Source organism: Furipterus horrens, unplaced genomic scaffold, assembly GCF_987537825.1.
Source record: "Furipterus horrens unplaced genomic scaffold, mFurHor1.1.pri manual_scaffold_1, whole genome shotgun sequence".
Taxonomy (NCBI): Eukaryota; Metazoa; Chordata; class Mammalia; order Chiroptera; family Furipteridae; genus Furipterus; species Furipterus horrens.
In genome coordinates, this window is record NW_028327171.1 from 9,829,898 (window position 1) to 9,857,312 (window position 27,415).

The window sequence follows — 27,415 nt, forward strand, 5'->3', positions numbered from 1 at the left end:
CCTATGATCTTAACTATCCTGTAATCCAATCACAGAGATTTCCCCTCCTAGCTTAGTCCCACCTTCAAGTAAACTTCCTTACATGTCCTTGTTAATTCCAAATGTATAAAAAGAACGCAAAACTATCATTCACCAGAGCATTTGAGATCTTGCTTCCTGGTCTCTTATCAGTTTGGCTCAAATAAAATAAAAATTCACTTGGCCAAATGGCACTGGATCAGCCATGTCTTCCAGGTTCCCCATGTGAGATGGCTAGGGAAAAACCACTCGCTTTAAATTCACTTGCCTCCCGCGCCCCCAACCCCGGAAAGCAGGTGTATCTGCTGAAGAGGGGGTAAGGGATGCTCATTTCTGGTCCTGCTCTGCCTTGTTCAGGATCTGCAGGGCTCCCCTTTGGTGGGGCTGGCCCCTGTCTTCTAAAAGCTGCTCCCATGAGGCAGGGACAGGGACCAAGAGAAGCCTTGTATGCATGGCCAATGGCCAGAAAGTCGAGCCCCAGGGCCAGGGATTGAAATTGGTGTGGACCCCTTAAATATTTTGAGAGCAGGGTGGGGGAGGGAAGACATAGCCTGCAGAACAACCTTCCACAGAGAGACTCTAGAAAAGTTTATTAATGTTTTCTATATACATGATTGGGGAACAGAATAATCAATGGATATGATTTTATACCCTGAAAAATGCGAACATAAATATATTTTTACCACCTTTAATCAGACTGCCATCTTCATTTTTACACAGGAAAACATGTATGTAACCTCATAAGACTCCAGCGATCCCTTTTGCAAGTCTGTATTAGAAGGGCGTACATATCAGAAGGGGGATCTGTGTCTCCTGAGGAGTCCACATACTCAGCTTGCCATATCCGTCATTTTGAGGGCAGAAAATAACAGCAGATTTTCGGTTAATAGATAAAATTGTCAGGCATTGTAAGCCACACCCATGGCACAGAGTTGCAGTCGGCTTGATGAAGGAGACATGGTTTGTGGGTGATTCCATCTGGTAGGCTCAGACGACCTGGTCTTCACCAATGCCCCTAACTCTCAGCAAACTTGGGGTTCATGACTGTTGTGGTGGCGCTCTTGAAAAGGGGGTTATCCTGATAAGAAAAGCAAATGGGACTTGTGAGTTCAGGGGAGGAGGAGGGAAGAGTAGGGTAAATTTCCTGCTGGTTCTAGGCCCATTGGCAGGGCTTGTGCTCAAGTAGCTCTAAGGATGGTGGGGGTCAGGTGGAGCCATGTGTGGGGGGTTACACAGGGGCTGGAGGGGGAGACCCTCCACACAGAACCGGCTGCCTCAGACCCCCAGGGAAGACCACTCACGTTGTTCCATTGAGACTTGAGCTTCTCCTTCTCAAAGCGCTTGTACTCCCTGAGGTCACTAAAGTGAGTCAGAGCTTTCCAGATAACCAGCAGGAGGACGCCAATCAGCACGACTCCTGCCACGGTGCCCCCCACGATGGCGGCTACGTTGGGGCCTTTTGGACACTCTAAGGTGAAGAGGAAGTACATGCACACCCAGCGTCAGGGCCTCCCCAGCTACCAGGCTCCATGGGTGCCCCTATCCCAGGTCCCTGCACAGTGCTCAGGTGGTCAGAGTTTTCCCATTATCCAGCTTATAGCCATCGGTAGTTGAGCCGACAACCTGACCCAGCCCTCAGTCTGGGTCAGTGCAGGGCTGGGGTCAAGGCCAGGCCACATAGTTCGAAATGAAACTAGGAGGACTCTTGTACAAAGAAAGAGGGGCCCAGGTTACCAACTAACCAGGGCACAGTGTGGATGGGACACCGCTGTGCACAGGCTGTGCCCTCTAGGCCACACAGAGTGCTCCCGTTGTGGGGAAGGCAGCTTAGAGCAGGTCTCAGTCCTGCAAGGGTCCTGGTGGCCTGCTGGCCCGTGATCAGTCACGTGAGTAGCCGGGCATCCCAGCCCTGTGTCCGCTCAGCCTCTCTGAGCAGGAACAAGGTGGAGGTGCTGAAGTTTGTGGGCTCCTCATGCTGCTTGTCTAAAGCCCTTAAGCTATCCTAAGGGGTCTGTTTATCAAAAGTCCCAGCGTCCCACATACCCTTTGTCATTGTCACCCAATGTACTTCCTCAATATTGACCTAACCCCACCGCCTGTCATGGTCTGTGGATCCTGCACCTGTCCCTCATTTCTCCTGATTAGGTCCTCGTGTTCCATCTATGGGCAATTCCCTCCTCTGTCCTCAATACACCCAACGACCCAGCCCAATCCACCCTGTTCATCTCCTAACTTCCACGCCTGGACCTCAGCAGCCCCTCCAGGGCTGTGTCGTGCTGGCCCCTCGAAATCCTGTGTTCACCAGGCCCACCACAGGTCAATGTCCACTCGGCCTCCCCCATGGGTCTGTGTCCAGTTTTTGGAAACACAGTTCAGATGTGTCCTTCATGCTCCTGAAATTCTGCCAAGGGCTCCTTATTATGTTTGGGAAGAGACCCACATGCCTCCCACGAATCACAGGGTCCTCGAATGACAGGCACCCAGTGCCTCGGACTGCACACCCTCTGTCCCCCATGTCTGGATGCTCTCATCCTCTGGTCTGACATTCAAAGTGTCCTCCTCTGAGAGAGCTCTCACCTGTGACCTTGGGAAGTATCCCCTGACATGGTCTTTGCTATCTCTGGCTGCATCCCTCCCCTGAATCTTGGTGCTAGTGTTCTAATGTGTTAGCCAAGGCTCCCACCTCCTTGGCAGATGAATCCTGTGATGATAGGGTTGGTATCTCCATTTCCTTCACCATTACTGGGCCTGGTACAGACCCAGAGCCGAGCAAACAGGCAACGGGCAGCACTTGGGAAATGCGATGACTGATATCCTGGGGACCCTGGACCTCCCTCTTCCAGGGCTGACCTCTGAGCATGCAAATTGTCCACTGGCCACATAGCTGTCCCTGGACCAGCTCAGGGACATGGGGCTCCAGGCCTTGGTCAGCATCCCTGGGGGATCACTAGCTCAGGCCTTATGGTCCATCCAGTGGGGTCCCACTCCCTTGAGCTAGAGCACAAGCTGTCGCCTGCTCCTCACACACCAGAAGGTAAGGTCAGAGACTGGAGGAGAGAGCCTAGGGCAGGAGGATCAGTCCTGGATGCTGGTATGACCCCGCCAGGCCTGCCTTTCTGTGAGGAGACGGCACTACACAGCTGCCTCACCATCACCAGGGGACCCATGACCTGAGTTCTGGCCCCCGTGTCCCATCTGGTGGGGACTCACCTCGAATCTCTTCCACGTGGATATCATATTTTTCCCTCCCATCCACCTGCCACAAGATGTAGTTCACCCAGCAGCCCTCTGAGTCATGTTCCTTGCACTTCCGGGTCAGCCTGGGGTTCCTAGATGGACTCGGCTTATGGGGTTCACTCAGGAGTTTCAGGTTCTGACACTGCACACTGCAGTTCTTCATGAAGGGGCCCTTGTCGAATTTCAGGCACTCGGCACAGGAGCTGCAGAAGAGCCACTGCATGAGCATGCATGTAAAATGGCATGAAAACATGTGCAATAGTATGAGGGAGTTTGGTGCCTGGGCACCAGGATGGCTCAGGGGGGGCTGGTCCTGGGTGCCCTGGGGCTGACGCTGGTGCCTGTGGGACCTGTGTGGCTGGGGTAGGAGGTGACGCTCCTGAGGAGTGTGGTGGGCAGAGCGCCTGAGACATGGAAGCCTGATAGAAGGGGTCTAAGATGCTCGGTGGCCCTTGGAGATGAAGGACAGCAGCAGGGCTGCAGAAGTCTGGAGGAGGGCAGCCTGCAAGAGCCCCCATCTCCTCCTGGGGCCTCAACCAGGCAGTGGGTTTCTGCTGGGGGTTTGCAAATGCACCGGTTTCAGGCGGGGGGGGGGGGGCGGGGGAGGGCAGGGGGCACTTACATGTACTGGCTGCAGGGTGAAGGGCAACCTGGGCACTCCTCACACAAGGGTGGCTGGTAGTCTCGGTCACACTGGCACACGTTGCAGAGGCACTGGCCGCGGCCGTGACAAACGGACCCCCGCACATTCTGGCAGCCCTCTATGGACTTGTAGCACTGGCAGGCTGAGCCCTCGTAGTCCGATTTGCAGAGGCACTTGCCACAGTGGCATTCCCCACGATCTGGGAGACAATGGGGCCACCACACAGTCACCCTGCACAGCCCCAGGCCCACCGACCTGGCCTTCCACTCACCGGGGCCCAGACCCAGGACCTGCTCCTGGGGGCCGGTCTGTCTGCCTGCCTGTCCCCCACCCCTGAGAACTCACCTGAGCCTCCGCAGACTTTGCCATTGTAGCGCTCGCAGTTCATGTTGTCACACTCACAGAACTGCCCGAAGATCTTCTTGTTGGGCACGTCGCTCGTGTGGCACAAGCACTGCCCACAGATGCAGTCCCCCAGCCCCGAGCAAATGATGGAGCTGTTGTCTTTCCGACAGCTTCCTTCCAGCTCCTGGCTGCTCCGGCCCTGCGTCTGGCACTCACAGTTCTTCCCAATGTAGCCGGCATCGCACCTGGAACAGGAGGGACACAGCTCAGGGCTCCTGCTCCAGGACCCTCTGCTCTGTGTGTGGCTCCTGCTCTGGGAGAGGGGGTGGCTCACCTGCAGATGCCGCATTCCACAGAGCCCTTGTCACCACATGGGCTGCGGTCCTCGTTCTTGTCCCTGCACTGGCACTCGCATTGGGGAAGCAGCTTCACAGTCACCGTGTCTGTGAAGCCCAGTGCCCGGATGACAAACGACTGCTCTTGGATGCACTCTGTGGCTGTGACCTTCACTTGGAAGGTGACCTGTGTGGGGAATGGCAGGGCTCAGGAGAAGCCAGGACACTGGGGTTGGGACCCTGCTTCCAGGCGTGGAGGGCACAGGCCTCTCAGGGGTTGCTGGAGGGAGTAGATGGAGGTGGCGGGACATTAAGGATTTCTCCAGTACTTGGAACTTGAGATAAGAAAAGGATGAGTTGCCAGAACATGGCATAGTGATCCCATGGTGCTCCATGCACCTGCCATCTGTGGCCTGGACTCAGGCTGGGGAGAAGGTTTTCAGAATACTTTGTATCACACAAGCATTCCAAAGGATTTTAAAGTGCCCGAATCCCACAGGAGGTCCTAAATTCTGAATGCAGAATTGTGTTCTGACCCTGGCTAAAGGGTCAAAATCATGCTCAAGAGGACAGAGTCAGAGCAGAGGCCCAGCCATCTCCATGACCAATTCACGTGGACACTAACCCTGAGCTTCAGGAAGCACCAGCCTGTCAAGAGTAAGGCACTCCCAGATCAGTTTCAATAAATTTCCAAACGGTACATTAATAAAGAGCAGATAGAGCAGGAAAAAATATATGTATGTGAAGCAATCAGCCAACAACACAGTAAATAAATTCTCGTGTGAATCACCCAGTGCAAGAAGAAAATATTTCAGTAAAAACTCACATGTCACATTTAGTAAGTAACATGTCTGAAGAAATTCTAATGTCATATGTAAAAACGCAATAAAAGCAACCATTTTGCTGAATATTATTAGTTCACAGCCAATGGATAGAAAATGTAATTGTTACGGTCATGATAAATTTAAAATATTAAGGAAATAAGTCAGTGTTTATTTCTAATAATCTGCTTGGCCCCTGCTTTCATGTGATTTCAAAAAGCAAGACAAAAATCGAAATCGGGAAAACCAACCCAGACGTGTAGTGTGTGGAAGAACATCCATCTATCTTTACCGGGATGCGCTGTTCCAGTGTCTTCTCCCAGGGGGCGCTGCTGACCTTGTGGTCATTAAGGCTACGCCAGGGATGCCATGGATGCTGATAACTAGGATGTCCTATGCCAAGGACAGTGCCACCTGCATCTCCTTAACAGGTAAGATAAACTTACATGAGTACTGTTTTGCCTCAGAGAGGATTTTAAAGGATGGGAACAGGACCTCTGGTGGACGGTTCTTGGCTCCTGCCCCTACTTATTTCTGAGCTTTCCCTTTTGTCTGGGTGCACGGCTTTCTAGCTGTCACTGGGAGACCACCTTTCAGAATGTTGGGATGGAACCTCACCGGGACGTTGATCTGGACACCATCGCAGTCCCCTTTGAGCTTGTTCATCTGTGATATTCCGTTACTGCAGAAGGAGTCGTAGGTGACTTTTAGGGTGTCGGGGATGGTGTTGTGATCCAGAAAGACTCTGGAGGAAAGTTTCTGTGGGCAAAGAGTGGTTGCTCATTAAGGAGGATCATTCTGCTGTTCCCAGGCTGTTCCAAGTCATGGCTTTTGCACACTTCCCTGTTTCTCATGCCCCCCTCCCTTCTCCCATAGGCAGAGTGAGAGCTGGGTAGGTACTTGGTCCTGCGCCCTGTGGCGCAAGTGTTGGGGCTACCAACACCATAGCCCTGCCCTCAAGACAGGCCAGTGAAAGAACCTACATGGAGACAGATCACAACCCCATGAAAATGGGGGCTTGACCCTCCCACTCACCACTGAATCTCCAGTGCCTGGCATAGGTAGGAGCTGAAACACTGTTGAAGTAGATGAGAGACAGACACAGAGAGAATGAGATAGACAGACAGACAGACAGAGAGATAAATAAAGAGGAAGAGGCCAAGAAGAGAGAGAGAAAAAAAAAGAGAGAGAGGCAGAGAGAAGGTGAATGAGCCAATAATGGCGGCATATCATCCCAGAAAAGATGGGAACACCCATAGGCAGCAGCTGGGGTTCAGGAGGGCCTCCTTCAGGGGTATAGGGCTCCAAGAGCATACAAGAAGCCATCAGAACCTCCTCAGTGGGGCTTTAATTATAATTCAATGGCTAGGGCATTTTTAGGGTGCTCCCAGCAAGTCTGGCTCAGTGAGGCCATCAGAACCTTTGGCCAAGAAGAAGGCACTTGTGAGGGTCTGACATGACACGTACCATGCTAACAAGAGAAGACACAGCTGCCCTGTTGGAAGTCCAGAGTCAGTTTGTCTACAAGGCCCACCAGTGGCCCATACAATGCATGGGCTCTCCCCTCCAGACCACCTTTTTGTTGACCTGAAGCAGGTGACATCCGTCCTGAGTGTCCAGCACCCCCCCCCCCCAGCGGAGCACCCAGGGACTCACATTGTAGGCATTCTTAATGAGCTGGACCACGTTGCTGGAGTCTTCCGACAGCTCCCCGACCGCAGATTTGGGGATAATCTTAGTGAGCTTCTGTTGGGCAAGAAGACCAGGTGGGTCAAGGGTGGTACCCAGGGCCTGTGGCAATCTCAGCATCCACTCATTTGTAACACCCCAGAGGGCTCCTTCTTGCCTGCACAATGATTCAGGCAACCCCCCCCCCCCCCCGCCTCAATATCTTACAGTATTTAGCGAAGACAGTATGGAGTCAATGGTGTGCTGGTAAATTGTTAATGTCGGGCTCTCAGGGGAACAAACCCTGAGTTTGTTCCTTGGTATAAACACTCCACCTGGGTGGGTTTCACACTACTGATAGCACTGAACAAAAAGCTGGGGAGAAATGTGCCTTGCCACGGTTAGTGTTCCCTCCATGCGGATATAATCAGCAAAAACAGCCAGGGCATAGGTGATCGAGAATAAGTCAAAGCCTCAGGATGGGGTGAGTTTGGGGCATTTCAATAAGTTGATATAATTGAATTTTAATAACGAATGTGTTAGAAGCAATGTGATAGTCGGTTCTGGAAGGCCAGCGTCTGCTGGTTCAGCTGTGCCTTTGGGGTAGCAGACCCCAGCACCTGCTATGCAGATAGGCCTAGGCCAGCCTCCAGGGAACCTTCTGTCACCTTCTCCCCCACATGCACCTTAGCCTGGTTCAAGGGTCACGCCATCATTCATTGACGATTGCTCCAACACTTTATCTTATAGAATTGATGGTTGGGTCAATTTCCTATTTTAAAGCCCTTCTGTGACTGCCCAGATGGTTACAACCTGGCCACCAACCCCCTCTGACCTCCATCACCCACTCCCCTCCGCCCCAGCTGTGGGACTCTGCTGTGGCTTGGGAAAGCTGGACTCCTCCACATCCTGTCCTCTCCACCTTGTGGAGCCACGTTGCAGAAACAACAGGAGGGCCAGTGTACACTGTCCTTACAAACTATTGGTCACCTTGACATCTCTTTCTCAGAAGCATCATAAATGGGAGTTGGGAAACAGGCTTAGAAAGGCCTGGGACCTGCCTAGGGCCTTGTCTATGCTACTGGGAGGGCAGGGGTTGAGGTTCAAGTCTCCTGTCTCAGCTTCCACCCTGTCATCACTCTGTCTTCTGGAACACAACTTCTGCTGCTAATAATAAATTACTGGGACATATTAAAATTTGCTGAGGAGGGGGACTGTCATGTCTCATAATACAGTCAACATGGCTGCTACAAAGTCCTGCTGGTGCCCATGCAGCAGTTGTGGGTGGCCTTCGAACCTGCTGCAACTAGCCAACAGCCCTGAAGGGAGCTGAGGCCCTGTCCCTGGGGTTTGGCCAGCTCCCACTACCTGCCCCCTCCCACTTCTCCGTGTGCCCTGCAAAGTCCTGTCCTTACTCCAGAGTCCGGGAGAAATGACAGCAGCAACTACTGGTCTCACCATTGGCTACAATCAGGTGCCCCACCCCTCATGTTCAGAGGCCACAGCAGGCTCACCAGTGGCAGCAGAATGTCAACAGGCCCTAGGGACAGTGAGGGGCCAAGAGAGTCTCATGCCAATCAGAGCAAGAGGAGCTCCCCCGCTAAACTTTGGCCAATGGAAACACACCAAACACACACAATGGTGACCGGAAGGAGAGAAGGGCAGACAGGCGAAGCTGCGCTAGGAACAGGAGACAATCCCCTGTGAGAGTTCCTTGCTCCTAAAGAATGTAGTAAAAACAGTAATTCAGTAAAGTCAGTGAGGATGAGGGTGCCTGAGGCAGAGAAGGAGGTGATCTCAGGATGCTCAAACATAGGCTTCCGTGGAGGGACGGCCATTTGTGGGAGCCCAGGGTCTGCTGGTAACGCATGTGTGCTTCATTGTGAAGTCCACCAAGCCACATGTTTATGCTTGCAAACTTTCCTGAAATACCTTATACTTCGTGAAAATGCTTATATTCCGTGTATGTGGATAAAAAGCAAGAGAGTCTCCCTAAAATGAAAAACTGGATCTGCTGATCCAAAACACTTGCTATGTTTTAGCAAAAATGAAAACCTCAGAATCAATGCCAAGACACATGCTGCAAGTATATAAATTTCAAGGAAATAATCCTCTTTCATCCACACAGAAATGTTGCATGGCAGAATGAGGCCCCAGGCAGACTCCCCAACAGCAGCATTCACACCCCTAAACCCATGGCCCTGTGTGGCTGCCTGCCCCCTCCCACACCCAGCGTGCAGAAGCAGAACTCAGCCTGTGGTGATGCTAAAATGGCCATGTCCTGACCTCTCGCACAAGACCTTAAGTCCACTTACTTCATAGGTTTCCACCATTTTCTTGGTCACAGCAAAGATGGGCTGGATGTTGCTTTCAGCCAGTTTGTGCGCCAGCTGGCCCACCGATGGGTAGTCCTGAAGAGGAGACACCCAGTCAGACAGCGCTAAGATTCAGACAAGCTACCCAGGCTGACCACCCATACTGCCCAGCAGAAATGACAGCCTGGGGCCCAGAGACTGAGCCCCTTCCACGTGTTGTCCAATGGGCTCTTCTGAATGATGTTGACAAGTGGGTAACATAATAGGATTATGGAGGAAACTGGTTATATTAAAACACAGATAATAATGATGACCCTGAATCCTGGCTGGTGTGGCTCAGTGGATTTAGGGCTGGCCTGTGAACCTAAAGGTCACCGGTTTGATTCGCAGTCAGGGCACATGCCTGGGTTGAGGGCCAGGTCCCCAGTTGGGGGAGTGCGAGAGGCAACTACACATTGATCGTTCTCTCCCTCTCCTTCTCTCTCCTGTCCCCTCTCCCTAAGGAATGACAATGGGAATGACCCTGAGAAAAAAGATAACTAGCAAGGTGTAACTAGGCTCAAATTTAGAAACAGAACCTAGAAGCCATTTCTAAACAAGGGGTCTCTCATGCAAGACATGCTTCAGGGAGAAGTCTGCACTAAACTGCCTGCCTCTTCCACTGAACAGCCTACCTGCACTGTGCTCCTGCCATCTGAGGCAGCCCTTCTAAAGGAGTTCCTGGAATTGTATTTCAAGTAATAGGACTGAAGCTTTCCAGATCCAATTGGTACTGCGCAGTTAGATCCCCATGGGCATCTTCACTGACCAATAAGAGCAGAGCGGCTCCATTCTGACCAATCAGGACAGCGCCTTTGTGGACCAGTCAAACTGTGAAGATTTGTAATCCTCATTTGCATGAGAATGAACCAATTGATGACCAAGGAAAGGGACTCTATATAAATCAGCTCCCCACTAGCTTGGTTGGGGAGGGTATTTTCTATTTCCACCAAAGACTGTGTTTCCCTGTCTAGAGGCGTTAACACCAGAGTGAAGCCAGCTCAGCAGAGTGGACCAACTGCAGACTGGAGCAGAGCAGAGTTGTCTAGCCAGAGGGGCCAAGTTGCTAAACACCAGGACTGAGGGGCCTCACCCAGGGCAACCTCCCAGCTTTATCATAATTGAGCTGTTTGCACTGAATGAAGATTCTTCCTTCACTGCATCCCAATTTGGTGATTCCCGTTGGCACTGAAATGGCAGTGAAATGGTACCAACAACCATCAGTTGACAAGAAAAGGTTAAAGTTGTGACGTACTTTGGATCAGTGAGTACACTAAAGGAGAAACCTCTCCCCAACATGCAAAGTATGTTCGTGAGAGTTAACATAATTTGGGGGTATCCATGCTTGTGCAGCGCTGGGGAATTCCTCCGACTTCCATCAGGGGCAGGACCTGATACACCATCCCCAGCATGGGCACCTGATTTTCATAATTGAGGGACAGTCTCAATTTCCCAGCAGACATTCACTAGAACCTCAGATGGCACATTTTTCCTGTCCAAGTTGTGGACCCTGAAATTCATCCACTAGCACCCTCCCGTGGAGTCTGTAGGCTCCAGGCAAAGATCCCTGAGTTATACCATCTCTGAAGTGCTCTGTAGTGCCCAGATTTTATGATTTCAGGGTGCAGAACATCATTTCACAGTAAGCCAGGTGAAAGCTGGTGGTTCAGAACTGCGGCTGCATCCTTAAAGTGGAGAATGTCTGACCTCTTTGTGACATTACAGCTCCTTCACTGGGACAAAGGGCCTCTTCTCATCAGTGTGAACCCACAGAAGTGCTCTCTCAGCTGGTGTAGAGTGACAGCGCTACAGACACCCCTGAACTTCTCCCTTTGGCCCAGTGTTCCCTCCCCAGTCCCTTGTGGGGTGTCCCCTCCCAACAAGGACTCTGGAGAGGGGGCACTCACAAACTCATTGCTTCTTTTGTACATGTTGTCCTCTAGGTGGCAGTGGCCATCATTGGGGGTGAGGATGGCTCCCAGCTTGCCATCGCCTGCAATGTGGAAGCCATCGTCTGTGGCAAACACCAGCAGCCGCGTGACGTTTCGCCAGCCAATTTCCTCCTGAGAAGGAGAAGACGGGGTTACCTGCCTCAGCTTCCTTCATGGGGCTCTCACAGAGGACAGGTGAAAAGGTGCTATGCCTGTCTCCCTGCTCCAGGGTTTTTCAGACAGGAGGACCCAGAGACAGGATGCAGCTTGGGACCAGCTTTTCGGCTCTGGTTCCCATGTGCGGTCCAGATTCCAGCACCTGGGGCTGGAGGTACCTCTCTATGATGTCAAGTTCCCAAGTGCCCAATAAATGTGTGGGACCCTGAGGGGAACTGAAATGCATGTTTAAATGAAAACACATACAACCTCTGCCCAATCAGTGCAGAACCTGGGGCTAAATCCTCAGAAGCTATTCCCAAAGAAGAAAAGAAAATACTTGTAGAAATGTTTATCACAATGTAAAAACACTGCAGACACAAAGAGGAAAGAGCCCAAGGGGCCCGAAATGGGGGAGGAGAGAGTCAGGCACGTTAGCAACATGAGTGTCATCACTGTGACATCACACAAAAATGAAGTGTGTGTCTGTGATACAAGGACAGCAATGCGGAGGGACCTGCAGGGAAGCTGGAGGATTAAAAGCTTGTTTACGAAGGGTCAGGACTACATGGCTAGAAATACAAGCTGATGGTGTTGTGCCATTTATGTCAGAAACCTAGTGGGTGGATTTATCAGACAGGACCCTGCGAGTGAGGGAACAGTCAGGGGCAAGGGATGGTCGCTGGGTAAAGGGCAGTCCAGACATGGCCACCTAAGCCACGTTACGTGGGAGAGCCTCTGAGGACACACCTTATTTCCCAGGGGGAAAAGAGGTCAGTGGTTATTCTTCTCTAGGAACTGCCAGGACCTGGCCGGGCGGGTCTTGCTTTATAAAATCTTTCGCTTACATTCAGGCTTCAGAAGATATGCCTCACATCATAAACAGATAGTGATGTCTCTGGGTGACCGGAGGGTCTTCTAAGAGTGTTCAAGGTGAAGGTGGCCCCTGTGACTATGGGACTAAGGTCCCCAGGTTGGGGGACCCAGGGACAGAGCAGGGACCGGGCCTTACCGGGCATGCTGCAACCTGCATCATGGCATCCAGTCCCCCCTCGGGGGCATCCAGGTTTCCCGAAATCAGCTGCTTCCCAACCTCTGTCTGGAACTGGCTGGAGTTGTCTGTGAGCTTCAGCACATGCTTGAAGGCAAATGGGGGCTGGCACTCCTTCTCCTTGTTGGGACACGGGTTCTTTAGCTTCTCGGGGTGTGTGTTGACAAAGGGGAGCACGGTCTTGTCCACAAAGGACCCGAAGCCTGAGGGGCAGCAGTGGGGGCGGGGTCAGTGAGGGAGGTAGAGGTAGCACCAGGTGGTGGAAGGACAGGGCCACAAACCTGGGGAACATGAGGGTAGAGTCTCGGTTTCCCTGCTTGACACAGGGCAGGGGAGAAAGCGAGATCGCCCATGGGGCATGTGAGTGTGCAGGTGTGTGTCTAAGTGTGTACACCTGTGTAATTCGGTATGCATGTGAGTGTGTGTCCCCACACGCAGATACTACAGCTTGGAGGGAGGCAGAGATGAGAGTGCGCTGTTCCATTTCCCGTACACACACGTGTCTAAGACTTGCACTTTGTAAGTGAGTCCCTGCTTGCCAAGCGCTGAGGCCCCTCGGCCGGGAGGTCAGGGCTGTGCTCATTTGCCATGATAATTTCATTAATGGTGCCATTACTTCGCAGTCAATATACTTTTGTGGTCTTTAATCTTTTTAATAACTAGCACTGTAAGACTGTTGTCTTCCAAACATGTTGAAGAGCAAACAAAAGGCAAAGGAAGGAGAGGAAAGGGAATGGAGGGGCTGGATAGTGTGGTCAGTGTCAGGAGAGCCAGCCCCCGGGTATGGCCTTGGCGAGGATGCAAATAGGGACACTGTGTGAAGCCCCAGCACCCTGCCCCTCAGGATATGGGTTGGGGGTCAGGGGGTGGGGAGTGGGCAGCAGGCTCAGCTGAGATTCAAGGCAGGACTGAGCGGTTGACCTCACCAATGCGGCCGGACTCGGTGATTTCGTTGAGGGCCCTGAGTAGGTCGCCGCCCAGCTTCTTTACGTTGATGAGGTCATCAAACATGGAGTAGGACAAGTCCATCAGGTAGTACAGGTCGATGGGGTAGCCCTTGGCACGCTGGAAGGTCACGTTGAACATGGCCGCCTGACCTGCCACAGAGACAGGAGAGAGTGAGGGGCAATCGGTTTGGGCAAAGCTGGTTAAGTGGTAGCTCAGGTTGCTGGCGGTAGGGCTTATCAGGGCCTTTGTGCTGCCTTCCAAGAGGGGAACAGGACAGTGTTCTACTGATGTTATTTTCTCCTTTTCACAAAGGACACAGAACATAGGGCTAAAAGATCCAGCCCGTAGCCGCCGAACCCCAGTCAGTGCAGAGGGTACCTGGTCTCAGATGCAGCGTCACTCTCTGCGGGAACAGCTGCTTCTGGCCCCCCCTCTGGTTCTCAGTGATCTCGGAGAAGCTTCTGGGGTCCATGATGTCATCTGCTTCACAGCCCTTAGATGCCAGCTCTGCCCTCGTGTCACAGCGGACGGAGTCGGGCTCCCCTGGCCCAGGGAAGTTCTGGTGGGGAGATGGGAAGAGGGAGGGGACACATGGAGGGCTCACGCTGTGGGAGTCATGCGAGGCTGGCCTTCAGAGTCAGTGGAGGAGGCCGACCCTCCTCATTTGCTCTGGCACTCAAGATAAGCATCCCTGTGATATGGGGATGTGGTGGGGGGCTGGACAGTCCCCAGGGAGACACTGGCCACAGGTGCTTTGCCATGAGGGCCTCCAGACCATGCCAGAGGCTGGGGCGGGCAGCTACCTCACTGTCTCCAGCAGTAGACACCACTTGAGAACCAACATCCATCCAGTCCAGCCTGGGCACTGTGGGGACCTTCCACAGCCCAGAGCCAAGAGCACCTGGCCCGGGGTTTCTGCCCTCCATCAGCAGTGACTTTACAGTGCACAAGCCAGACAAGGGAGGTTCTAGCTAGTGTCACCAATATTGGGACAGTGACAGCATGAGCTCTCCCGTGTGGGGCTCCTGCCAAATGTCCACATGGACAGAAGGAGAGGGAATGGCAGACAAGCCCACAGTGAGGGGCAGTCCACAGCACTGCTGTGCTGAAGCAGGCATGTCAAGGGTGTGAGAATGTTTCACATTCAAGGAGACTAAAGAGATGTGACATTTGAATGCAGCGCGTGGTCCTGGGTTATAATATTGACCAGGGGAAGAAACCCTGGCTGTTCTGGGCCTTTGCCTTTCTTCCCAGGGGCCTCACCCATAAAACAACTGAAGACAAGAGGGAATTAGGGTCCTGATAGGGAACATTTCCACTTCTTGTCTATATTCTGAAAGATGGACCACCTCTCACTTCCCTCTGTGCTCTGGGCCGTAGGGGACACAGGCAGGGAGCTGGCCCTTCTTGCAAGCATCTCCTCCTGCTTTCAGGGACTCAGGGTGCAGGACCTGGACTGACCTAGCACAGCCTCTCTCTCTGGTCAGCCTCCAGGACAGGGTCGGTTGTGTCTGTCTGTCTCTCTGCGAGTTAGACAACCCTATGTGCCTTGTTCTGCTCCTATCCCACTAGGAAAGGGATGGGTGATGGTCCCGGGTTCCCACAGTTCCAGAGGCAGAGAAAGGGGGTCCAGCTTGGGAGGTGCAAAAGTGGGAAGGCCCACGAGGAATCAAGCTCTTACCGGTTTCAGGCACCAGGCGCAGCCAGGCCCTGACTCAATGCAGTCCCGGCAGTTGCTGACCTTGTATTTGGTGCACTCCTGGGAGAGGACTGGGGACAAGATAAGACGGACTCTGTGAGTGGGGCTGCTGGCCCATGCGGAGTCTGGCAGGCACAAGGGGCTGTGAACATGGATGGGGGTGGACAAATGACTGAGCCCACACACAAGGGATGGAAGGAGAAGGAGGGTCAGCAGGAGGACCAGGAATGATGGGACCAACCAGGGGGGGTGTGTCTGCCAGGATCCAGAGAGGGGCCTCCTGGCGGGTGTGAGGGTGGGCCCCATCCTTCCCCACCAGCAATGTCCTGCAGAACTCACCGGTCCCAAGGGCAAGCAGACCGGAGAGGCTGAGCAGCAGGGAGTGCTGACGCAGCATTTCCTGTGGAGGGATGGGGTCTTGGTGATGAGTCCTCAGACCTGAGTCTGGGGCTTACTGCCCATGGAGCCCCTCCTTGCCGGCCTGGAGATACAGAGCCAGGAGGCCCTGTCCCTGCTGCTGAGGGTGGTTAGTATATGGGAGAGGACAGCCCAGGTCTGTCTCCCTGACTGCCCTGCAAGGTAGCTGCCACACCCCTGAGCCCAGTGGGTCTCCGAGGATGAGCAGAGAGGAGGCCTCATGCCAGCAGCACACATGAGCACACAAGGACATACACAACCGTATATCCACACCACAAGCACACCACACATAACATACAAACACACACGTGTCACTCGTGTGCCACACATATGAACACACATGTGAACACACTGCACACGTAATAAACAAATGCATGCCGACCACACCAAACACATGGTGCTACATGCTCTGAATTAGGACCATGGGTGACCTTTGTGCTCCCTGAGTCCTCAGTGGACTGAGTGTTGAACTCGGACAGAAACTTGCGTGACGCAGACCTCTGGAAGACGACAGAAGTGGGACCAGAAAGGGAAGCCATCCCTGAGCACCTAGGGCGCCCTTGCACTGAGGGGCAAGGGGGTGATATGCAGAGCTACCCCTTGCCTGTTCAAGGCACTAACGTGCTGACCGCTGTTCTGTTTTTCTCGATGCACACCTGCTGTCTTTACAAACCCAGTGTCCGGGCGAGGCGTGGGCAGGGCAACCAGCGCAGTGGTTCATTCAGTCACTGACGGCTGATGCTCCCAGGGGCGTGACTGTAGGCCCAGGGTGGGAGGCCTGGCATTCTAGCTCTGTTCTGGTTCTTGGAGGCAGAGGCACGACCTTCTAACCCACTGCCCACCGGGCAGGGGCCAGAAAGGGGGTGCCACAGGGGCTGCAGACCCAGGCTGGGCACACAGCAGCAATAACCCTTTAGAACAACAGAGGAGGGGAGGCAGGGCTTCCTGGGTGGGTGGGTCCCCAGGTCTGAAAACACTGTAGCTGACTGTGACATTTTATCTGACACCGAGGAAGCGGAGAAGGTGCTGAGAAATAAGCAACCAGGGGTTAGCAGGCAGGAAGGGGCTGTGTTTTATCATAAGCAAAAATCAACACAACTCACCCGGAAAGTCATGTGAATGCCAGCTGCTCCCCCCAGGGTGGGCCTCTCAGGCTCCTTGGGTGCCCTGCCCCCCAAAACACTGACTAATGGTGGAGGGCCAGCAATGTGGCCTTGGAGCTCCAAGTCAGGGTTGGCCTACCCCAGCTGGCAGAGGCCCCAACCCAGATCCTGCCTGCCTATTCTGGGGACTGTGTGGTCCCTGCTGTAGCCTGTAGGGCTCTGGATGCCTATGCTCTCTGCTGTGGGTCTCTGGGTGCACCCTATGTGTGGAACCTTCCCTCCTTTTGCCTCTCTCACCCAACCGAAGTTCCTATCTTTTTGAAGGTGATCTTGCACCCTGCTTCTCACCAAGATTATACTCAATGTAAAAACAGAACCCTCAATTCTTCCCAATTGTGTTGAAAGCAGAACTCCTGCCCACTCTGGCTTCCTGGGTCACAACGGCAGACAGTAGGGGAGGTAGTTTCGGTTCACTCCAGAATCCTCTCTGTGGTCCCCCAATCATGGGGCATAGGGCTTAGGATAAGACTGGCCTCAGCTTTCCATCTGGGTCCCCCAAAGTTTGGCAGCTGGACTGGTGCGCTGAGCATGCCCACTGAACGCTCAGCTGACTTACACTGCCTCAGGACACAGGGTCCAGTTCACCCCAGGATAGCACCCCCATTTCTGAAGCTAAGGGGGCTCTAAGGAGACAATGAGGAACCCCCTCCCCAAACGTCCCAACTGTGCTTGAGGCCTGGAAGGGTAAGCAGAATCCCCAGTTTGGAAGCAGAACCTACAGACGCAGCTCTGCCCTCCCTCCTGTGGTCACAGACCTGAACCCCCACCCCAAACATTCACCACAACCAGCTTGTGAGCTCCTTACATCCTCGTATGGGAAAACAGAGGCCTGAGCAGCAGCAGGATGTGAACCTGGGCACCATTACACTTGCTGTACCTCGTCCCACCGAGAGGGGAGTGTATCTTTGTTAGGGCAAGACCCACAGGTTGCAGAGGTCTTGAACTTGACCACAGGAAGCCAGGGGGGAGGGGCAGGTAGGAGGGTTTCCCTTTCCACAAGTGTTACTTCTCACTTGCTGCAGCACTGAGAAGGGCCCCTGTGGATGGCCCCACCCTCGCACCATGTGTGCCACAGGTGAGTGGGACAGGACACCTGTATACATGGCAGCCCTGGGAGCACAGACGGTGGACAGAGGGAAGGGGGCTGAGCACCGAGCCCAGGAGTCAGCCCTCCTCTCAGCTGCAGGCAAGCAGGGCTGGGCAGGACCCTTCTTGCTGGGCCTCGGGGCACAGGGCCACCGTGGCTGTGCATGGCAGCCAGGACTGACCCTCAGAGGCCCGGGTCTTGCCTGAATCCAGCTTGTAGACACTCACAGACCTCGCTCTCCTCTAGGCCTTGTCCTGGAGGTCAGCACTGCGCACTCAGCCTCAGTTTCCTCTGCGTAACGGGTTTGTCAGCCTGCTCCCAGCTCAGGGGCGGACAGGCTTAAGTTGTTATCATGTGTAGAGCAACCTCAGCACCTCAAGGCCCTGGACTCAGCGGTGACAGCTGGTGGGAGAATGAGCACACAAGCGGGAGGCCCAGGGCTGAGCCGAGGAGAGGGGGCAGAGCAAGAAGAGAGGAAGGGCACAGGGTCCAGCCAGGCCACCTGAGCCCTGACCTGCAGAGCTCATGCCAAAGGTGGTGCTCAGACAGACACCCCCCTGCCCCCCTTCCGCTGGAGGACCGAGTGCCCTTTCACCAGCTAAGTCTCAATCTCCCTGGATCTAGGAAGTGTCCCTCACCAAGACTCAAGATATAAAACCCTAAGCTAGGTGGTTTGAGAAACTCCAGGCCCCACCAGCCTGTGAGGACCTGGGGGAGAGAAGGCACAATCTAGCAAAACTGTAGGAAGTGACATCCCCAAGGCCCCTTGTGCCAGCCGGCTTCCTGAGAGGCCGGGCGCTGCACCCTCCCCTCTGCACCCAGTGAACGCAGCTACGGGGGAGCCCACCTCACCACCAACAAAGTGCTAAACAGTCAGGTTCTGAGATGCAGAAGGAGCATTGGAAGAAAAATAGAATGTTTTTTCTAAACTACACACACACACACACACACACACACACTCCATATTTGATAAAAGAGAAAAGGAACAGGAAACATTAGAAAAGAAACACAACTTTGAGAAGGAAGCAGGGAGAGGCAAAGCATGGGTGTAGAGTTAAAAAGTTGGTGTCGGTTCAGGCTTCCTGCCAAAGATGAAGGTTTCGCCAAAGTACAAACCCTCAGACAAGGCCACTCGCGCTGTTGTGGCCCCATGACCATCAGCACTTGGCGTGGGAGCTTGTCTTTGACCGTTGGTGTCAGAGAATAAAGCCACTTGGGCGCTGACTTATAAGAGGCCCCAAACCAAGTGACAGGGAACCATGAGCATAGATGACATTCTGAGGAAGGAAGTAATAAGGAAGAGAAGACATGGGCTCCTCTGCACTTGGGACTGGATGAGTCAGGGCTGTTTTCTGGAGAAGAAAGCAAATGTCTACAATAGATCTAAAAGAGGCCTCAGCCTTTCAAAACCAAAGACAGAGTGTCAGGATGTCACCTGTTTTATCTGCTTTATGTAAATACAAATGAGAAGGGAACAGAGCTCGTCTCCAGGGGGGGAAGGAACAGCCTCCCACTCCTGGATCTCAGAGGTCCAGACTGATCCAGGGGTCGGAAAGGGAACTGAACATGGCCTACACTTCCCCAAAACTTCAGCCCCACAAAGACATTGTCTAAGTGCCCATGGTGATTTCACCATTATTAATTTCACCATTGGTGATATACAAGAGCAAAAAAGATACACAGTTTATGACTTAATGGAATAAAACAAGACCTCCCCATGCCCCGCCCCACACATTAATTAGAAATTTTTAAATGCTGCTGACTACCTCTTTAAAAAAAAGAAAAAAAAAAACTGTATTTTTTTCCATTACCATTTATTGCCATTACGGTCCCCTCCCCCTGACAATCTCCTAAGTCAGCAATTTTCAACCTTTTTCATTTCATGGCATATACAAACTGATTACTAAAATTCTGTGGCACACCAAAAAGTTTCTATTGTTTGCCTATCTGATAAAAAAAAAATAGGTATAATTTTAATTTATTCATACCAGACAGCTATTGTTGTGTTGGCTGTTGTCATCTTTTTATTTGACAATTGAAGGGAAAAAGAGGTCGGTGTCCCTCACTGAATAGTCAGGTATTGCATGTTTTAAAAATTCTTGCGGCACCCTGGTTGAAAATGACTATCTAAAGTCAAAGAGGAAACCCAACATATTTACAAACACCGTAGAAAAGGAGGTGATGCAGACATGCAGGGCGATGGCACCCTTTGTCCCCTGGGGGGACATGAAACCGATGCCCTAGATGCCCTAACTGTAGATGTAAGGAAATGATAGTTCACTTCCAGAGGCAGGAGAAAGAGCAACGAAGTCTTGGGGCGAGGACAGAAGACACAAATAAGGGTAGCAATCGTGAATCAGAAGACAAACACAAAAGCAAACATTGATAATTACATCAAAACCCATTTCCTGGGAAAAAGCAATAAAACGGGTCACCTGAAAGGGGGAAATGGATGACAATCGCCGAGGAGCTTTGAAAGGCAGAGTCAGACCAGGCAAGGCAGGTAGTGTTCATTACTGGGTTGTAAATGCACCAAGAAGCTAGAGATTGGGGTCCCGGTGACCCTAGCTCATCTGGTTCAAGCCCCCCAGCCCACCCCGAGGCCAGTCTGTCTTTGGTCTGCTGGCATACTGCACCTAGAACCTGGCTGTCAGGGACTCACCTGCTCAGGGCCCCTCACACCCCAGGCATGCTAATTCAGTGTCAGAAAATGAGATGATAAGAGACAGACATGCCTGCCTATTTTACATTCAAAATCTAAGCCTAAAAACTGAGGGGAAAAGAGGCCAAGCAGATAGATGATCTGAAGCAACAAAGTGGTACCTGAAATAATTGAATGGATGAAAATATCTAAGTGTAACAGAAACCGGTGTGTTCCAAAAATCCCCAGAGTTTGCGGCTGGGGGATGGGGAGAAGGAAGCAGCTTTTAGAATGCCACCACATGCCTGAGGCTGGTGGCTAGTGTCTTTTTTATGCAAAATGTCTTTAATGCATCCAAAACCTCAGGTAGATGGGAGGGGTCTTGGACCAGGGGACAGTATGAAAAAAGCACACAGAGCCTGCGTAAGGTTCTGTGAATGGTCAGAACTGTTTGCAACGCCCACTGTGTCAGAGGACGTAGTCAGGGATTTAAAAATAAGCGGCAGACATTTTAGCCAGGCTGACTGTGCGGATTTAACTGGGGACAGGCTGATCTTGTGAATTTAACTGGGACTGACAATGCAGTTTTAAGGACGGGACATACCTTGCTGCTTTGAAAAGGAACAAACTGACCATGTGGATTACAAAAGGACTAACTATACAGTTTACAAGGAGGCTGAGAATCCACAAGGTTTTTGATTAAAAGCTGGTGGACCCCATAACACAGATGAGGTCTCCCCAATCAGAATTGAATGATTGGCAGCTACTGGTAAAGCTGAACTGTGTTTGGAAAACAGGAAAACGGTTTCTCTAACTTTTCTAAAACTAGCCTGGTTTGGTAGGTGGGAGGCAAGGATATGTGTTTATGGGTGTTTTAAAGAACATAAGACTTAACAACAGAAGTATGTAACTGTTAAATAAACAATTCTTTTTCTTTTCACTAAACTCTGGTATTGAGAGTTATAATTCTGGCGGCGGGCAATCGGGCCTCTAATTAAAGAGCCCGCAGGTTTGTTTTCAATTGGAGCAGCCCAGGGGTTCTGTAACATAAGGACTCTCTAATGCAAAAGGTGAATGGTAATCTTCCTCTCCCAGGAGACCTGAGAAATTAAGAGCAAAAAGGCAAACATGGGATAGAAAAGGCTGTGGGCCCAGGAGATAGTTCACAAAGGAGGAATTGCAGTGGGTCAATCAACTTTAAAAAAATTTTTCTTTTGAAGATTTTTAAAAATTTCTTTCAGAGAGAGGGGAGGGAAGGAGAAAGAGATGGGGAGACACATCTCTGTGAGAGAGAAACATTGATCGGTTGCCTCTGGCCCGCAACTCCGGGAATTGAACCAGCGATCTTTTGCTTTGTAGGCCAATGCTCAGTCCACAGAGCCACACCAGCCAGGGCTGGGTCAGTAACCTTTTGAGTCACCGTGGCTGGTGGTCAGGTATCACCAATCAGAGTATTGAGATGTCTGGTTCAGCTAGCGAATGGCAGATGTCTTTAATATCTCCGACACCCACGCAGGGGAACCTGCCCGGGAATGAGGATGTGTGAGTGACTCCATTTTCATGGTAAAAAGTGACTCTGTGGGAAACCGGTAATAGCAAATTCACCAGAACGGTCCTGCTTTCTCCCCGGGTGGTGCCATTATAAGTTTTTTCAATTTTCTTCATTATTCCTGTTTGCATTTTCCAAGCTTCCTACAATAAACATATATAATGGCCTTGGAAATAGTCATTCATCTGTGAAAACCCAGAAACTCTCTGGTGGCTGAGGAATTGTCCTGAAGTTTCTGTCCCTACTGCTGTCATTTCGGAGGATGGTGGGTCCCTCCACGGTGGAGGGGAGAACTGAGACTGCTGCTGTGAGGCCCTCCTTCATTCATTCACTGAACAAATGCTTGCTGGTCTCTTCTTCCTGGCGCTGCCTCCCAGGTTCTGGGTTTCTGACCCCTGCCAAGACCTCCAGAATGCCCCCGCCATGCTCCCACTGAATTTCCATCACACCCGAAAGCCACTGCACTTCCAAAGCCGATGTGCAGTAACATCCAATCTAAAATGAATTCGGGGAAAACGCTGCTCCCATGGACTGACTGCAAGTGCCCCCAGACCCCAGACCCCATGCTCAGGGTGCTCCCACATAGCCCAACGCGCACAGAAGCACCAGGGTGCCCTGCTGTCCCCATGGCCCCTACCAGGTGACAGCCCTGGCTTGGTGAGGTCTTGCTGCCAAAGAGGCCGGCCTCAGGCCCTGCCTTAGCTCCCCCGCCTCCAGGAAACCCCTTAGACTACTTCTAGCTGTAGTCCCGGGTGCAACACTCCCAGGAAACCCTCTGCTCCGAAGCATCCAGGGCAGAGGGATCACACCACGTTGACATGGAGGTATCTGCCTCTCAGATGGGCTAGATCTGAGCATCTAAGAGGACTGAGTCCTACCTCAACCCCACATCTCTGCCGAAGGGAAAGAGGCTGTGACTCACTCTGTGACACCCCCTGCGGGGAGGACAGTGGCTGTGGGAGGCCGAGCACGCAGGGATGAGATCACAGCAGACATGGCCAGTCTTCAGGGGAAGCTTCCACCAGTGGGCAGTGGCCCTTGCCTAGACAGCCACTCTGGACAGTGGGTCCTGTTGGCTGAACTCTGCACTCACAGCTTCAATTCACCCCCATCCACCACATAGTGGGGTGTGCCTGCTCCCCATTCCACGGGATGGCTTCAAGAGGGTCAGTCCCTTCCCCAAGGTACATAACCACATCAGCCTGACCCCAGGGGTGACACTCTCAGACCTACACTCAGCAGCTGAGTGACTGTGGACAGGCCAGTTTAGCTCTCTGAGCCTCAGTTTCCTCCATTACTAAACAGAAGCAAGGATGCTATGATGTACCAGTTCGGCTGGGCCAAACTCTGGTCTAGCTGTTGCTGAGGAGGTATTTTTTACATAAGACGAACATTTAATTAGTGGACTTGGAGTAAAGCAGATTGCCCTCCATAGTGTAGGTGGGTCTCACACAATCTGTCGAAGTCCTTAAGAAGACCAAGGTCCCTGGAGGAAGAGGGAATTGTGCCTCCAGATGGCTTTCCAACTCTAGTTGCAACACCAAGTCTTTCCTGGGTTTCTGGCTGCTCTGCAGAGTTTTAACTTTCTAGGTCCCACAACTGCATGAGCCAGATCCTCAAACTAAATCTCTCTGTACACACACACACACACGTCCTATTGGTGCTGTTTCTCTGGAGAACCCTGACGGCTACGGATACCAAGAGATGTGTCCAGGTTCAGGAAAACTTGCTAGTGGTGTTTTTAAGATTGGAGCTGAGGTGGGCCGGCTGCACTGTGGTTTCCTGCTCTGTGGTTTCCTGCCCCGCAGTTTCCGGAGGCCACAAGGGTACTTCTGAGCCTGTTTTTCTCCCCACCCCGATCCCGAATCAGAGCCGTGGGCTGTGGCATCACAGCACCCCCCAAGCCAAGATGACTTCTCAGACCTGGGCTATGTAGGTTCTGTGCTGAGCGGGGACCCATGTAAGGGGCTCATACAGAAGCTAGGGTCTGCCTGCTCCTGAGCTCTCCTGGGCCTTGCTTCTTAGCTTCTAGGAGGGTGAACGGCCAGAACATCCTCAACTTTTAGAGTAGGGAGCCCTGGGCCAAAGCAGGAAGGCCTGCCCACGTCACAGACTGGGCAGCGCTAGCACTTGGCTGTGCCTGCCAAGCCTCGCCTCGCCTGTGCCCCATCACTAAGACGCCCACTTGCCAATGGTGGAAGCTACTGGAAACCACCAGCCCTGTCAAGAACTCCCACTTCAGCCACAGCCCGCCCTGCCCTGAGAAAAGGTGTTGGAGGGCTCTTTCCTGCCCTTCCAAGCACAGAGCAGCACCCCTCCCACCTTCCGGCCCAGCTGTCATGGCTGCATGCAGAACTCTGCAAGCCCCACTTTGTGAGGAGCCCAGGTGTAGAGGGGAGGCCCAGCCCTGTGGTCAGCACAGGTGACAGGTAGCTCAAGGTCACTGGGCTCTCTGAGACTCAGAAGCCCCGCCCCTGCCCGGCTGCTTGCTTCCCCTTGGTAGAACATTTAGGCAGGTGCTCTCCAACAGGGTACCAGCCCTATGGTCCTAGGCAGGGTCCAGTGTTGAGATGATGACAAATTCAACATTCTTATTTTAGTTCCAGTTTGTGCAAAGGGCAACAGTGAGCACCCCAACTGGGTCTATCTGGTGGATGTCACCCAAACATCACCAAAATATTGCCCAGGGCTGGGCAAAGACCCAGCACAGCCAGTGCCCTGCCTTCTGGGTGAACACAAGTGTTAATCACTTGCAGGCAGTGTCCTCATCTGCGAAATGAAGCCAGTTGCCCATGACATTGCCTCAGGCAGGACTGTGGGACACTCACAAAGTGACAAGTGAGCAGAAAGATGAGCCCTCCAGATGTGTTTCACAGAGCTGGCGGGGGCCTGAGTCACATGGCATTACCACAGGCTTGGTGCTGCCCCGTCCAAGGGTGAGCACCCATCTGCAGCCCTGTTCTCTGTAGAGCTTGGCCAGGACCTGAGCTGAATCTGCAGGACCCCTCTGGACACAGGTACCCCTTGTCCACATGTCCCCAACACCTCCACTCCTGGGGAAGAGAGGTGTGGATTCTACATTTGATTATATAGTCAGTTGGAATTTAAACAACTGGCTGGCCCAGCCCAGCCCTCCCATTTCGCAGATGGGAGACCAAGCATCTGGTCATGTCTCACTCTTCCTGGGTGGGACAAGGTGCAGACTTGCCCCTCCCATCCCCTGGACAGAACTTTGGCCAGGCACTGCGCTGCCTCCTCTTCCCTACAAAATATCCAGGTAATAGCTCCTTCTTGTTAGAGGCCTTCTACAGATGGGCAAGCTGACAATTATGGGGCAGGTAAACCCACCCAGATTTCCGCAGGCAGACCCGAGGCCAGTGGTCAGGTATCTGGCTGCTCAGCTTGCCCCTTGGGAAGTGCCTCGATTTTCTCCTTCAGGCAAAGCACTGGGCAGCCCTGAATGGCCTCTGCCCATGCTCGTCCACAGGTACAGATCAATTCCCTCACTGTCTGAAAAAAGACACAGTGGCAAACCCCTGACACGCCCCGGACCTGAAACCCTCACAGAAACCCTGAGTGGCTTGGGCCAGCCCAGCCCTCGGTCACTCTTTCAAGGTCACCCAGAGGTCAAGCGTCCACAGAGTAAAGCCCTGTGACCCTGCTCTGGATGCAGTACAGTGAGATGTGGGCTTGGTCCCTGCCACGCAAGGACCATGTGGGAGAGGGACGCCCTCAATGCTATGGGGACACCAGAGCTGGATTCCAAAGTGGCTGAGTACAGTCATTGGGTGGGGTGGGGGCCCTTGCATTAGAGTGGCTGGGGCACGATGGACCCCCCAAAGCTTCTCAGCAGCTTTTCTCTGCTAGTTCCCCAGCATCAGGCCTCCTCACTTGTGCAAAGACCCTGTGCCCTCAGCCAGGGGAGAACTCACTCCCCGCTTCCTGTCACAGTGGCCCCTCCTCCTTCGCCTGGTGGTCCCAGGTGCCCTCAAAGGAGTAGAGCTCAGGTGCAGGGAGATTGGTCATGGGAAGCTGTGGGGATCCCGCACACAGACCCACATGAGATCAGGCGAAGAGACAGGGGTTGGATGCCAGGGGGAGGGTTGGGGGCGCTGTGGAGGGTCTCAGTGGATCCCAGGCTCTAGTCTCCCCATTCCCAGGAGACCTTGGAATAGGCCTTCAGGAGACTGGTTTAGGTCACACAACTAACGCCTGTCTCCCTAAAACCCACTGTCCCCCAGCACTCTCACATTCTCAGGCCTGAGCTTATGAACCTTTGGGAATCTGAGAGATGTGACAGACACACCAGCAAGAAAATGTGCCACGTACACACACACCTCACAGATATTTACATGCATGTACGCAACATACACTCACACATCCCCACATACTCCCCATACACCCACATTTAGACACACACACCCCCACTCACACATCCACACACACCACACACACTAATACACACCTTCACATGTACCTATACTCACTCACCCACACCACACACTCACACAGCCTTCACACACACACACCGAACATACACTCACACTCAGAGACATACACAGACAGTGCTGGATGGAGGCAGACCAGGCCAGGCAGTTCTGGAGGCATAAAGAGAGGAGGGAGGTTCGCTCAGGCAGGAGGAGGAAGCACAGCTGCCAATGCCCCACTGCCCTCCCACCCCGCCCGGCCCAGCCCAGCACTGTACTCACCAGCCAGGAGTCCTTCCTACCTCACCCCCCAGCCTCCTCTGGCTCTGCCAGCCTTGCAGCCCTCATTTCGGGGGCTCAGCAAGTGTCTGTGGCTCTTGGGAGACCCTAGACCCAGAAGCCAAAGACTGGGGTCTGTGCTGCACCCCCCCCCCACCCCATGCTGGGTCCCATCCTCCTCAGTTACAGATGCTCCCATCAGTTCACACAGCTCTGCCTGCAGTGGGTGCGGCACTCCCACCCCGCTGAGTCTTAGTAAGAGGAGGCCTGGAGTGGACGATCCCAGGGCAGGCAACAGGGACCGAGGCCATCAGGGCCCCCTGCGGGGCTGGGCCAACTGAAGCTGCTTCCCTAGGGAAGGGCTACAGCCGCTCTCCAGAGAAGAGCCACAGGGCCAAACTTCCCCATTGAAAGAACAGCCTGGACCATGAGCCTTGATGTCACTCACCCTACTTGATGTCCTGGAGACCATGGCAAGGGCGTTGGCTAGGCTGGCAGGAGCTTCTGCCCACTTTTCAGCAGGCTGGCTCTGTGGCACGTCTGGGATGACAGTAGCCAGCCAAGACTTCGGTGGTGAAGGCACAGTGCTTCCTCTTCTGAGGCTGAGACGGTGAGGAAGTAGTTACATGTGGGTGATTGCACCACG

The 27,415-nt window shown here is 53.0% G+C and overlaps 1 protein-coding gene across 1 annotated transcript; it reads right to left on the reverse strand.

Annotated features, from left to right (window-relative positions):
• Nucleotides 1-591: 591 nt before the first annotated feature.
• On the reverse strand, nucleotides 592-27,371 carry ITGB2 (integrin subunit beta 2). Its single transcript, XM_090272165.1, has 16 exons — nucleotides 27,218-27,371; nucleotides 15,546-15,606; nucleotides 15,189-15,277; nucleotides 13,886-14,066; nucleotides 13,486-13,656; nucleotides 12,521-12,762; nucleotides 11,329-11,484; nucleotides 9,383-9,478; nucleotides 7,056-7,145; nucleotides 6,018-6,158; nucleotides 4,578-4,765; nucleotides 4,244-4,488; nucleotides 3,878-4,097; nucleotides 3,229-3,458; nucleotides 1,320-1,486; nucleotides 592-1,096 (listed from the first exon to the last, which is right to left on the reverse strand). The coding sequence occupies exons 1-16, from the start codon at nucleotides 27,239-27,241 to the stop codon at nucleotides 1,034-1,036; spliced, it is 2,364 nt and encodes a 787-aa protein (XP_090128291.1). The 5' UTR covers nucleotides 27,242-27,371; the 3' UTR covers nucleotides 592-1,033.
• Between the last annotated feature and the right edge of the window lie 44 nt (nucleotides 27,372-27,415).

Excerpts from the sequence above, each read along its gene's own strand:
- ITGB2 (XM_090272165.1), bottom strand. The coding sequence starts at position 27,241 with ATGGTCTCCAGGACATCAAGTAGG. Across the intron at positions 12,763-13,485 it reads CACCGAGTCCGGCCGCATTG|GCTTCGGGTCCTTTGTGGAC; the intron begins GTGAGGTCAACC and ends GCTGCCCCTCAG. Across the intron at positions 4,098-4,243 it reads CAAAGTCTGCGGAGGCTCAG|ATCGTGGGGAATGCCACTGT; the intron begins GTGAGTTCTCAG and ends ATTGTCTCCCAG.